At 45.8% G+C, this 12,192-nt stretch overlaps 2 protein-coding genes across 3 annotated transcripts in view; both read left to right on the forward strand.

Annotated features, from left to right (window-relative positions):
• The first annotated feature begins 585 nt into the window (after positions 1-585).
• DCTN4 (dynactin 4 (p62)) lies at positions 586-10,576 on the forward strand. Of its 2 annotated transcripts, XM_010190170.1 has the most exons (13): positions 586-656; positions 1,088-1,266; positions 2,165-2,208; positions 2,983-3,090; positions 3,703-3,723; positions 4,639-4,712; positions 5,074-5,186; positions 6,515-6,624; positions 7,601-7,674; positions 8,114-8,168; positions 8,642-8,749; positions 9,150-9,247; positions 9,970-10,576. In XM_010190170.1, the coding sequence occupies exons 1-13, from the start codon at positions 622-624 to the stop codon at positions 10,181-10,183; spliced, it is 1,233 nt and encodes a 410-aa protein (XP_010188472.1). In that variant the 5' UTR covers positions 586-621; the 3' UTR covers positions 10,184-10,576. The 2 variants fall into 2 exon arrangements, with proteins under 2 accessions (XP_010188472.1, XP_010188479.1); XM_010190177.1 differs by lacking the exon at positions 3,703-3,723.
• Positions 10,577-11,969: 1,393 nt separating this feature from the next.
• The window catches only part of RBM22 (RNA binding motif protein 22), a 7,886-nt gene continuing 7,663 nt past the window's right edge, over positions 11,970-12,192 (forward strand). Inside the window, exon 1 of the mRNA XM_010190199.1 lies at positions 11,970-12,038. Within this exon, the coding sequence (XP_010188501.1) occupies positions 11,970-12,038 (69 nt within the window). The remainder of the gene's footprint in view (positions 12,039-12,192) is intronic.

Here is a 12,192-nt window from a genome sequence, read left to right on the forward strand (position 1 = left end):
GAGATTTGTCACCAGGCTACATCTGTCACAAATTTTTCATGGTGTGACGAGTACAGGCATTGTGTGTTTCATGCTTAACAGTAAGTTTGGTTTTCCCTTCAGGAAGGAGACTCCCTTCTTGCTCCTGTTGTTTTAACTAACAAAATTAGTTTGTGACAGCAGACAGATGCAAAACCTTTTCTGAAATATATTCATTTCTGAATAGTGTAAGTATGATGGGAGAATAAATTCAGACATAAATGGAAAATAGTGCATTAAAACCTGCTGTTAAAGCTGAAAGATGAAGTTCTGGTAACCTCAAAAGGTCAATACCCAGTTGTCTTTTTCCTGCTTACTAAGCAGAGTAGTTTAATCTTATCCTGACTTGAGAAACCTTCTGACTTACATTATTAAATATCAAAATTTGACTGAATTGGGCTAAGATTTCAGATACCAAAAAAATGTCTCAAGCCTTCGCTGACTTCACCTGTCCATTGCCAGACACAGAGCCTTGTTAGATGATGTGGCAGAGTTTCAGGCTGCTGCCAGCCTGCTGTCCAGACAGGTGCATGCCAGGAGGTGTGATGTGACCATCTTGTTCATCAGGTGGACTCTCACTACTGCCCCAGCTGCCTGGAAAACATGCCATCGGCTGAAGCCAAGCTGAAAAAGAACAGGTAAGGTCGCTTTGGCTTTTTTCATCAAGACTTGTTATTTTAAATGGCTCCTTCCTTAATCAACATCTGACCATGTGTATCTGAAACTCCCTTAAAAACTCGCATCGCTTCTTGTTGCCTTTTAGCCTGTTTTGGGGAATAAGCGTCTCTCCATGATGTATCATGAGCTCTTCGTGTTCTAGTTGTTTTGGTTACCTGCTGTCATCATACAAAGTGGTTTTTAGTATCACCCAGTATTTCTCACTGTTGCCATTCTCATGTTGACTGCAAACCTCTTCTGTTTCTGTTGATGGCTCTGTTGCCCTTCTTCCCTAATGCTGTTGCACAGGATGACAAGGTCTGTTGGTTTAATCTCTTTTTTGCTTGCTGAGAGCACTTTCCACGGCCTGAGATCCTTGTCAGAGCACTGTCTTACAGCCCTTCCTCTACAGGTGTGCTAACTGCTTTGACTGCCCCTGCTGCATGCACACTCTTTCCACGCGGGCCACGAGCATTCCCGCTCCACTCCCTGATGACCCGGCCAAGACTACCATGAAGAAAGCTTATTACCTGGCCTGTGGATTTTGCCGCTGGACTTCCCGAGATGTTGGCATGGCAGACAAGTCTGTCGGTAAGTGACAGTCAAAGACAGAAAACTGAGTAACAGCAGGAGCCAGTTATGTGTTTTGTAATTAGTTTTTGGCCATTCGATGTGTGCAACATCTGTCTAGGTTTTGAGTCACAGTTGGAAATGCACAGGAAAATGGTTTGTTGCTGAAGTCTCATCTGAAGAGCTGAGATGAGTTAGTGGAACGTGTGACTTGCTACCCTGCTCGTGTTACCTGACTGGTGAGAAAGCTGTCACACGAGGGGATTTTTTAGTTGGTACGTTCTCCCCACAGTTGAGATCTTGTTTGTGTACCTCCAGAGACTTTGAAGTTGCTGCATCTGACAGCATAAACACCTAATTTACTTTCTGTCACTTATGTTCACTTATTCCAGAGTTGCTAGTCAGTGTTTGTACTTGTTTTTTCTTATCATGACAGCACTGGAACAAAGCTTTCATCTTTTTTTTGGTGCCTAAGACATGCAGAAAATATCTGTTGGGCTCCAGAAATGGGGCTGATTAGACCAAGCAGATCGTCTGACTTCCAGTGTTGTGACTGAAAACGGAGCTGAAGGTGCAGGGACATGAGCAGCCAGTAATAAGAGAGTGTTCTTGTAAACATGCGTACCTGCTGCTAAAGTGACTTCTAGGTCCTGTCTCGAGTATCTCTCAAAGAGCAGTTGTTTAAAAACACAGTGTAAATGCTGATGAAGGTCTTCCAGCTCAAACCTCCCTGTGGAAAACTTTCAGAGGAGTGTGTTTGTGCAGGCTCAAACTTGAAGAATTGCGATGGTAAGTGTAGCAGACATCGGGAGTGTCATATTTTATGAGTAAAACTGAGATAGATAGGTGCTAGATGTGATTTCCGTGTGGAGTCTGGAAATCTTCTCCAACTACTTTGTTTTTTCTCTTTCTTGTGCAGCTAGTGGTGGCTGGCAGGAGCCGGAGAATCCTCACACACAGAGGGTGAGTGAGGGGGGAGGCCATGCTTAGGCTGAGATGCATCAGCTAGAAAGAGCTGTTAGAGGTGCCAGGCCCTCTCAATCACTCTTTCTGCATCTATATAATCCTTCAGATACCAGTTCCAGTTCCTAATCTCCACTTTGACTGAATTCAATGGAAGGAAGGCCTCTTAAAGGCTCTCCTGTGGATACTGCAGTATAAAATCTCCTTTTCAGAAGAAACTCAGTTGAAAACTCCGTATCTAATAATGCTGTTCAAGCAACACCAATGAGTATGCTGCGTATGTATGTGAAAAGCTGTTTTCCAATCAAAAGTATGTCTAGGATCTGGAAAACAGAACTACACCTTTACTACCCTTCCTTGTCACCAGTACACTAAACGTGAACAGCCTCGGGGTGGGGGAAAGACGCTGTTTGCTCCACAAATCCAAATTGTTCCTTGGCCTTATGATGTTACTTTGCCCAGTCATGGCAGATGCGTGAACAAAGTCTCAATTGCCTGACTGCAAAAAGTGAGGCAGCTCAAAGTGTTGAGTTGTGGGAATTGGACACTGCTCTCCGATAGACATAATTTCCAAAGGAGGGTCAGTTTGTCACCTGCAGCGGGGTTTAAGACATGTTAAGACACATGGGCTTCTTTAACGTATATCCTTCAAAATACAGCTGGTACAGTGTGAAGCAAGTTGCAGGAACCCCAGCTTGTTCACAAGCAAATACTGCAGCTGATCTGGCATTTGTTCCCCTTTCACTGAGTATCTGTTCCCTTTCATCTCTCCAGATTAACAAACTGGTTGAGTACTACCAGCAGTTGGCTCAGAAAGAGAAGATCGAGCGGGACCGGAAGAAGCTGGTGAGACGCCGAAACTACATGCCTCTGGCCTTCTCGGTGAGCTGGCAGTGCTGTGTTCTCAGGGCAGGAAAAGTGGTGTACAACAAGCTCAGCTGGGAAAATTAGATAGCTGGTAGCACAATAGGGCTACTCAGATTTATTTTTTTTTATTATTATTGCTAACAATGTGAAGAAAATGTGCTGGGGCACATGGGTTTCTTTAGGGACAAGTAGTTTTACACCCATTATTGTGTATTACATTTCCTCTTTCTCTAATAGTCCTCTCTGATAATGCCGGAAGAGTTTATGGTTGCCATGCAAAGGCATATGTTATCCAGCAGTGAAATGCAGTGCAACCACAGTCACAATACTGTCAGTAGCTCTTTCTCAGGACAGTTGCATACCACAGCTCAGTAACAGTTAGATCAGCATTGTCTGGCACTTTTCTGCATGAAGTCTCATCTGAGATTAACCTTAAGACTTGGTTGTGGCCTGAATGACTTGTTTATTGTAACTGGCAGGTAAATGCTTACTTTGTTTAGCTGGGTGGATCTGCCGATGCTTGCTACTTCTCAATTAACTGTGCTTGCTCTGTGCACTTGCTTGTGTCTTATGGCTGCATTTTTTGTCTCCGTTGCTACCTGCTGCTATTTTGGGGGCTCTCCACAGCAACACACTATACATGTAGTGGTAAGTCTTTTCACAGTTTCTGCTGGTGTTAAAGCTCTTACGGTACCAACTGAAGGGCAGTAACTGATCCTACTCTTCACCTTGCCTCAGGGCCTCTGACTTGGATGAGCATAGAACAAAGGCACGTGAAGGCTAATGAGTTAGAGGGTAACATCTGTTACAAAAAATATTGTTTGCTAGTTTACAGATACAGCAGTGTCTTTGGGTAAGTAACATACACTTGAAAAGCATTCCTTCACAAGGCTTGGCTGAGATGCAGCTGTCTGTCTGCCTAAGGCAAATGGCATTAATGTCAAGTCTTCTGATCCATGAAAAGTCACCCAGGTAGGCTGATGCTTGGATTTCTCATTTAATCAGAATTCAGGTTTTCAGTCCTGCCCAGAGGCGGGAAGATTTCTGAGTACCTTGTGTAGAGTTCAGCTATAGAAAGCTGAGGAGTATTTCAGCTATTCCAGCCAATTGGTGGTGCCTGGTGAGAGAGACCTGTAGGTAACAAGGCTTGTAGGAGGCTGAACCTTCTAGTAGTGCTGCAGAACATTTCAGATGGATGCACACCCATGTCAACCCAGTTCTTTTGGCAGTTGAGCGAGAGCACTACTTGACATGCAGCTGCTCTGAAAAGAAAAGCAAGGGAAAATGTGTCAGTAGTGCAGGCTGGTGATTTAAGGAAAGAGCTTGAGAAGCATTAACCACATCTGTCTCTCCCTGTCTGCAGTGCAGTGGTAATTTTTTTTCCTTACTAACAGTTTGAGCAAAAAAAAAAAATCTTGGGAAACATTGAATACCTTTCCCTCTTTGCTTTCCTTTGCTTGTCTCCCTATGCTTGTCATGCAGCTCAAAGGATGAGTTTGCAGTAGGTCTTTTTGTTCTGGCAAGAAGCAGATCTGAAGCTGACAGTTCCTTTTTACCTTTTAGGACAAATATGGCTTGGGAACCAGGCTGCAGCGCCAGAGGCCTGGAGCACCGATCAGTGCCCTCGCTGGACTCTCGTGAGTGTCAGGGTTGGGATTGTTCTTGTGGGAAGGATAAGAGGTGCAGGCAACCTCCTACAGAAGAGTAAAGCAACTTCAGAAAGATTACGAATGCATTAGCACATAGCAGTGAAAAAAAGCTTTTTTCTTTGGACCATTAGAGAGATATAAGATCCTTGGGCATCTCTGTGCAGCAGCTCCAGATGTTTTGCTTTCTCCTAATAGAAACAAGTGACTGCTCACATCCTTGTGCAGTTCCTGTTGTCTTGCAGTCTCAGCTCTCGCTGCCGTCTGTGTTACCACGCAGTTACTGCTGTTGCGGTCTGTCAGAGCCTGCGTGCCGTACTTTATGACTGAGTTGTCCCTCACTTCACTTCAGGCTGAAAGAAGGAGAGGACCAGAAGGAGATCAAGATTGAGCCAGCTGATGCAGTGGAAGAGGTGGAACCCCTTCCTGAGGATTACTACACAAGACCTATCAATCTGACAGAAGGTAACACCTTCATGTTTTGTCACTTTTTGCCCTTACATTTTGTAACATGGGCAGTGTCTGGAAACTTGTCGGTGGGGTTCCTGAAGGCCCAAGGTTTTAGTAATTTTTATGCTGGGATTAAAATGGTGGGAAATTCGTGACTTTTTAAGTGGTAACTTTGGATGCAGCCTCAACTTCATGTTGTTTGTCGAAAGCTCAGAGCCAAATACGTCAGGCCTCTTAATGCTTGTTTCGTTTTCTTGCTGACCTTAATTTCTCTGCATGTGAAGTGTCAACTTTTGGATGAAGAAAAGAGTTGACGTCCTTTTTCAAATAATAGCAGGAGATAAGGAAGTAGCTGAGCCGCTGGGGAGTTGGAACCTTAACTGACCTGTTAAGTAACAATTGCACATTACTTTGACATCGGCTTGCGTGCAGATGCCAGTTATTTAGCTGGCTCAAGATTTGAGCAGCAACTATTGCAAATTGGCCAACGAAACTTGAGAGCAAATGGGATAAAATTGCAGGAACAGGGAGCGATGTGGACTTCCTAATAAGGTGGCTCCAAGTTGGGCAGATGTTCTTGCTAGTCCTGTAGGCCTACAAAGTCTGCCAATATTAATTCATGAAAGGTTTATGGAAGGGATTGATCCTTTTGGTCTCCTGTTCTCATGAGACTGTCAGCATGGTGAGAGTGTGATGCTCGTAAAGAAGACAACTTCTGTTGTTCCCCACAGTGAGGGAAAGACTGCCAGGTGGCTCACTGCCTGTTAGACACTGGGAACAGTGAGGAGCCTGGTTTCTGGGAGAAACCCATGGGAAGTTGGCAGCTGGAGTTCCTTGCCTCAGGAGCTATGTAGTCACTAATTCTGTGTGTGAGTCTGAGTTACGCAAATTCCTTGTTGAGAAGCTGTATATTGTACTCGTGCAGCACCCAGCTGTGAGGGTAGCAGAAGTATGAAAGCTGATTTGCCCTTGGTGAGGAAAGAACTTATTTTCTAAATTATTACAAAATGCTGTTTCCACCCCAGCTGAGCTTTGAATAAAGATCACGGTCCCTTGTTTCTCCTGGGCTGACACTGATGTTGCTCTGGTGTTACCATGCCCAGTCAGGGCAGCCCTTTCTACAGCTCTTACCTTCCATCCGTTCGCTGCTAGAAACAGTGATACTTGCCAGTGGCTTCTGAATTATTTGGTGCAGGTGCAATTAAGTTCCTTAGAGATTGCAGTATGTCCACACGCAGTGCACAGCACACTTGCTCTTAGGCCAGTGCATATGTACGATCTAGTTCGAGTTTCAGTGCCTGAGTCAGGCATTAATTTGGTCTTGCTTTCTGTTGTGCATCCAGTGACAACTCTGCGTCAGCGTCTGCTGCAGCCTGACTTCCAGCCAATCTGCGCTTCCCAGCTCTACCCACGTCATAAGCATCTCCTGATCAAACGTTCACTGCGCTGTCGGGTAGGTAGTTAAATACAAAAAAGTGCTTTTTCTGGGCTACAGAACTTGGAAGCCTGTTCCAATGCTTGACAACCCTTTCAGTGAAGGAATTTTTCCTAATATCCAATCTAAACCTCCTCTGGTGCAACTTGAGGCCATTTCCTCTTGACCTATCACTTGTTCCTTGGGAGAAGGGACTAACACACACCTTGTTACAACCTCCTTTTGGGTAGTTGTAGAGGGCAATAAGGTCTTCCCTGAACCTCTTTTTCTGCAGGCTGAACAACCCCATTCCAGTCTAAACAACCCCAGTTTTCACTGAAAAAGGGAAGTGCTGCCCAGGGAAGTAGTACAGTCACCATCCCTGGAAGTATTTAAAAGATATGTAGATGTGGTACTTAGGAACATGGTTTAGTGATGGACTTGGCAGTGCTAGCTTAATGGTTTGTCTTGATTATCTTGAAGGTCTTTTTCAACCTAAACAACTATGATTGTAAGAAACAGGGATATTTATCTAGTTCCCAGAATAATAAAGCAATATTCTGGTAAGTATTTAAGATGCAGAATGCTTTGCAAATGCAGAGTATTTTCTTAATGAGTAATGTCAGGCTGAGCCTGTATTTTAAAAGTAGCTTATGAGGAGATCAGTCTTGAGTTCCAGTTTGATTTTTATTTTTTTAATGGCTTTTGGAGCATAAGTCAAAAGGCTTACAGGTATTTTTGCCTTCTTCCTGCTGCAGTCAGTGAGTGTCCAAGGGTTTTTAAGCCAGGTTCCAAATCTCATGTTTCTGAGATTGCACTGATAGTACTGGATATGACATTTTTGGAGTGTCAGTAACTTGACACAGTGATGGCTACGCACACCCCAAGGTTTTTATGTGCACTGTAGTAGAGGCCAGTAATGTAATGACTAACGGCACGGTGCTTGCAGCTCTGACTCCTCGGTGTGTGACTGCACACTATCTTTTGGTACTGACTAAAATATCTTTGTCTCTAGAAATGTGAACATAACCTGAGCAAACCAGAATTCAATCCAACATCTATCAAATTCAAGATCCAACTGGCTGCTGTGTAAGTAAGATACGGGGACTGGGGAGAACCATCACATATCCATGCTTAGTTAATGCCTTCTGTTTTCATTTATTTTGTGCTCTTGATTTGACTTCCTGTATGGTTGTGTCATCTCTTAGGTTGGTGTAATCGCCTTTTTAAATATATTTCCCTTATTTGTAATAGGTTTGCTTCCTGATCTACTATAAAAGTTTGCTGAAGATTTTAGTAGTTTGAAAAAGGCACTGCATGCTGTGCCAGCCCCACACAGTAGCAGGATTTTGTAGGATCAGGCTTCTGTAGCAAAATGGCACTTCATTTTTCTTATTTAATGTAACCTAAGCTCTAATAACATTGAATGAGTTAGATGGATGTCTGTGAATACATCCCTTTGCTTCAAGAGGTAGGATATAGACAGCAGCACGGTCCATCATGGTCATTTGCTTTCTTCTCTTTGTAGTAACTACATCCCTGAAGTGAGAATCATGTCTATTCCCAACCTGCGCTACATGAAGGTCAGTAATTTTTTCCAGAAATATCTTAGGGTGAAACACAGCTGGGAGGTGTGGAAATGGGATCTTTTTGGAAGATGACATGGTGTGATGATTGTTCCCTGAGGGCTTCGCTTACCCCATTCAGCGAGGGTGCAGGGTTTAAGGGACCAGTTGCAGTAACATTGCATGAACTGCAGGAGCAGATGCCGTGCAGTGTGACGTCTGGCACCACACACACATGCCGGTATCTGAAGAACAAAAGGTGTGAAGTTGAGATCTTGCCTAGATTCCAAAGACATGTATTTCTTATATTAAGAAAGAGTGCTTCATGGCATTGGCACCTTTCTGACACACTGGGAGTGTTCACTATCCATCCATTGAGTGTATGCGATGCAATTTTTTAAGATGATCTATTGCAGAAGATGGATGTGCCAACAGTAACAATGGATTTTAGAGTAATTGCTTCTTAAACTCTGATCTATGAATCTCTCCAGGAGAGCCAAGTCCTTCTGACTCTGACCAATCCAGTGGAGAACATCACACATGTCACACTGCTGGAGTGTGAGGAGGGAGACCCTGACAACATCAACAGCACTGCCAAGGTATTGCACCCTCCTGCTGTGCAAGCCTAGGCCTCTTCCAAGGCTTTCCACTCACATTTATCCTTCCACGGGTCACACTTCTCAAATGTCCTTCAGTCCCTGCTGATTGTGTTGTATTTTCCTCCTTAGAGCTTAAATGACTGTCCCCAATGTAAACATCTGCTCATAAAGTGTTTTGAAATTGTGTCTGTTCTTTGGAATCCAGAACCCAAGCAAGAAATCCCAACATATTTCACTGGTAGGGTGGTAACCACGTGGTACCAGAGCAGAGGAAAGCCAAGGATAAATCTCTTTTCTGTTAAACCATAGTAAAGTAGCCCTCAGAAGGGGAGAGCTCCCTCCTGCTTGCAGTGTAGGTGGTTATCAGTGCTGAAAGGCTTCTCTTTGTGTTCTGTTTCAGGTGGCAGTTCCTCCCAAGGAGCTTATTCTGGCTGGCAAAGATGCTGCAGCAGAATATGATGAGCTGGCAGAGCCTCAAGACTTTCAGGATGACCCTGAGTGAGTGTTGTCTGTTCTGTGCAGATCCCGTCCCTTAAAAGCTTGGCACTTCAACCAAGTAACTTGCTTTCCACTCTGTCTTCAGCATGTTTTGTTTAGTTTTTTTGATTGGGGGTTTTTTTCGGGTTTTCTTGGGGGTGTGGTGGTGGTTTGAGGGAGTCGGAGATCAGCAATGCAAGTCTTCCTGCTTGTGCTTTGGTTCAGGAGATGTTTGTTCCCTTTGAGGCAAGGTGTGCTGTTACAGCGGTTGAGTCATAGGTCGTGGTGCTAATTCTCTCCAGGAATACTCTGCATAATCCTTTCTTTTGCAAACAGGGGGTTCATGGTTGCAGTGAGAACTACACGGTAGGGTGTGTGAAAGTGTTGCCTTCAGCCTTCAAAGTAGAATATGTTCTGCAGCCTCTTACAGAGCAACTGGAGCCATATCCTGTGGCCCTTCCCCATTGCACAGCTGGGTACAGAACTCCCATAGCCAAAGCAGGCACATTCTGTTTGAGGGATTTGCCAGCAGCTGTCAGCATAAGGGGGTACCCACATCCTGATGGGGAGGCAGGAGGGGTTGTGGGCCCCCTGCAAGAAGAGCAGCAGGGAGTAAGTTATTCTAGCAGGGCACATTCAGCCGTAAACTGAGCATTCCTGGTACGTGGTGTTGAAATAAATCTCTGGGAACAATTGTGTGAGAACTTGGCTGATGCAGCGTTCTTTTGTTTTCTGCCTTGCAGCGTCATTGCCTTCAGAAAAGCCAATAAAGTAGGAGTTTTCATCAAGGTCACCCCACAGAAAGAAGAGGGTGAAGTGACCGTGAGTTTCAAGATGAAGCACGAGTTTAAAAACCTCACTGCTCCAATCCGGGCCAGCGAGGAAGGCGATCACACTGCTGAGGTCATCTGGCTCACCCATCACGTGGAGCTCAGCCTCGGTCCAGTGCTCCCATAAATGCTCCCGACGCTCGCGCCCCGATGGCTGGCCGCAGGATGGACTGTCACCGTGGAGAAAGCAGCTGGTGAAACGTTCTGCGAGAGCTCCTTTGTGATGTGTGGGTGTGTGCCACGGGCCCCGGCTGGGCTGTGAGGAGGTGGCTGAGGGTGCTGTGGTTTGGGATGGTTTGTTCTCTCTCCTCTTGTCGTAGTGCCCACTAACTACTGCTCTGCTTCCCCACGCCGCCACAGGCTCGTGTAACTTGCAGCACGTGTTACAGCACAGAGAAAGATCTCGCTTTCTCCAGATTTGCACTGCACCTGACTGAATTTGGTTTTATCAGCAGAAAAGAACCTGTTTTCTTTTTTCTTCATGTCAGCCCACAATCCCAATGTTACACACTCAGTAGTGAACAACTTTTTTCACACAGAGCTATGCCCTTACAGAAAAACCTTTTAAAAAGTGGCCATGTCTGCTGTGTTATTGGCAAGTTACTGGCAGCAGCGTGATGCTTTCTTTTGGTTTTCTGCTTCCTTGTAGGATACCTTAGCTATGGAGGACTGGGACATACAACCCCTACTACTCTAGCATACGTAGCTTGCTTAGCTGAGGTGATAGATGTGCTTTCACAAAGGAAATGATCGGTTTGCCTTTAAACTCAAAACATAGTGTACTGTAGTGTTGATGGATTTGACTGGCAAGTGAGCCTGTCAGCCTGCTGTGCTGCGAGCTGGGAATTCGGGTTCTGCTACAGCTCTTGACTGAGGCAGGGATGCTCTGGAGAGGCTGCCTGCTAGCCAGCAGATCAAGAAATGTGTGTTAATGGGGTAGTGATCAGAGTATGAAACCTGGAGAGTTAAGATTAGTTCTGGTATATATAAAGCTACAGAGGCTGTTCAAGTTCATACTCTTTCCAGTTGAGGTGGGTGGGAGGGGGGTGTAAAGGTAGACACACGTTAACAAGCATAAGCTGTAGCATAGGGTGATTTATCTGAGGTGTAATTTGGCTGTAGTCCAAGGTAAGGTCAGTGACTAAGAGCAGCATATCTAGGACACCAAATACCAGTAACTGCAGTAGCTTGGTGCAAGCGAGTGAGATCGCTCTTCCCACAAAGGCTTCAGTTGTGTTCCCAGTTCAGACATTGACCTTCGTTAACCATTTCTGCTGTGCTGGGAAAGGCTTGACCACCAGCCAGCCATGGCTGTCGTGCTGGAGACACTTGTGCCATGGTTCTGCCAGCGTGGAGCTGCAAATCCTTTGCCCGGGAGATGAGGCTGCCTGCTCTGGTGTGCTGGGGGACGCACACCTCGCAGCCTGGACCCTGCAGCGTGCCTCAGCACGGCGGGGCGTCACGTTTACAACTTCGCATAGGTTACACACTGATGTACAGCATGAGTTTAAGATGTGTAGTTCGTAGTTAATGTCTAGTGCTAGCCCAGCTGCGGCTTTACCTCTTCAGATAATGACGCACTTAACCTTTGGCTGTGACTTCTCAGCAGCCGTAATTGCTGCCACACTCGCCACACCGATGCGGAAACGGGGCCGAGCTGGTGGTGACCAGGGCCATGCACTGGGGCTGGCCTGGTGTTTGCTGCACCATTCTCACTGGAAGCGAAGTGGTGTGCTGGTTTGTGCTGGTTTGCGCCGGTGCGAACGGTTTGTGGCGGGCTTGGCCTCCCTGCTTAAGACCTTCAATAAAGCAAACGTGGCTGTCAGTGTCTTTGCGTTGGTTCTTATGCTGCGGCTCGTTAGAAAAGAATTTATTTTAAAAAGAAGAAAGAATCAGCACCGCACTTTGTCCTAATGGTCTCGTCCCTCTACTTCTTCCCCCCCGTTTCCGGTGGTTTCGCCAACCCCGTCCGCTCCCGCCCCGTTAGCTGCGCTCTATGGTTCGTTCTGGCTAGAGCGCCCTTCGCCCGTACGACACTCTGCTGACCTTGCCTCCTCGCCTCGCTCTCCCCATTCCCGGCACGTCGCTAGCGGAAGTGGTGTCACTTCCGCCTCCCGCTGCTTGCCGGGATCGAGG

Source organism: Mesitornis unicolor, unplaced genomic scaffold (genome assembly GCF_000695765.1).
Source record: "Mesitornis unicolor isolate BGI_N332 unplaced genomic scaffold, ASM69576v1 scaffold18690, whole genome shotgun sequence".
Lineage (NCBI taxonomy): Eukaryota > Metazoa > Chordata > Aves > Mesitornithiformes > Mesitornithidae > Mesitornis > Mesitornis unicolor.

Bases quoted from the DNA above. Each gene is read 5' to 3' on its own strand.
- DCTN4 (XM_010190170.1), top strand. From the start codon at position 622: ATGCCATCGGCTGAAGCCAAGCTGAAAAAGAACAG. The intron at 5,187-6,514 runs GTAACACCTTCA...TTGTGCATCCAG, and splicing joins ACCTATCAATCTGACAGAAG to TGACAACTCTGCGTCAGCGT. The intron at 6,625-7,600 runs GTAGGTAGTTAA...CTTTGTCTCTAG, and splicing joins AACGTTCACTGCGCTGTCGG to AAATGTGAACATAACCTGAG.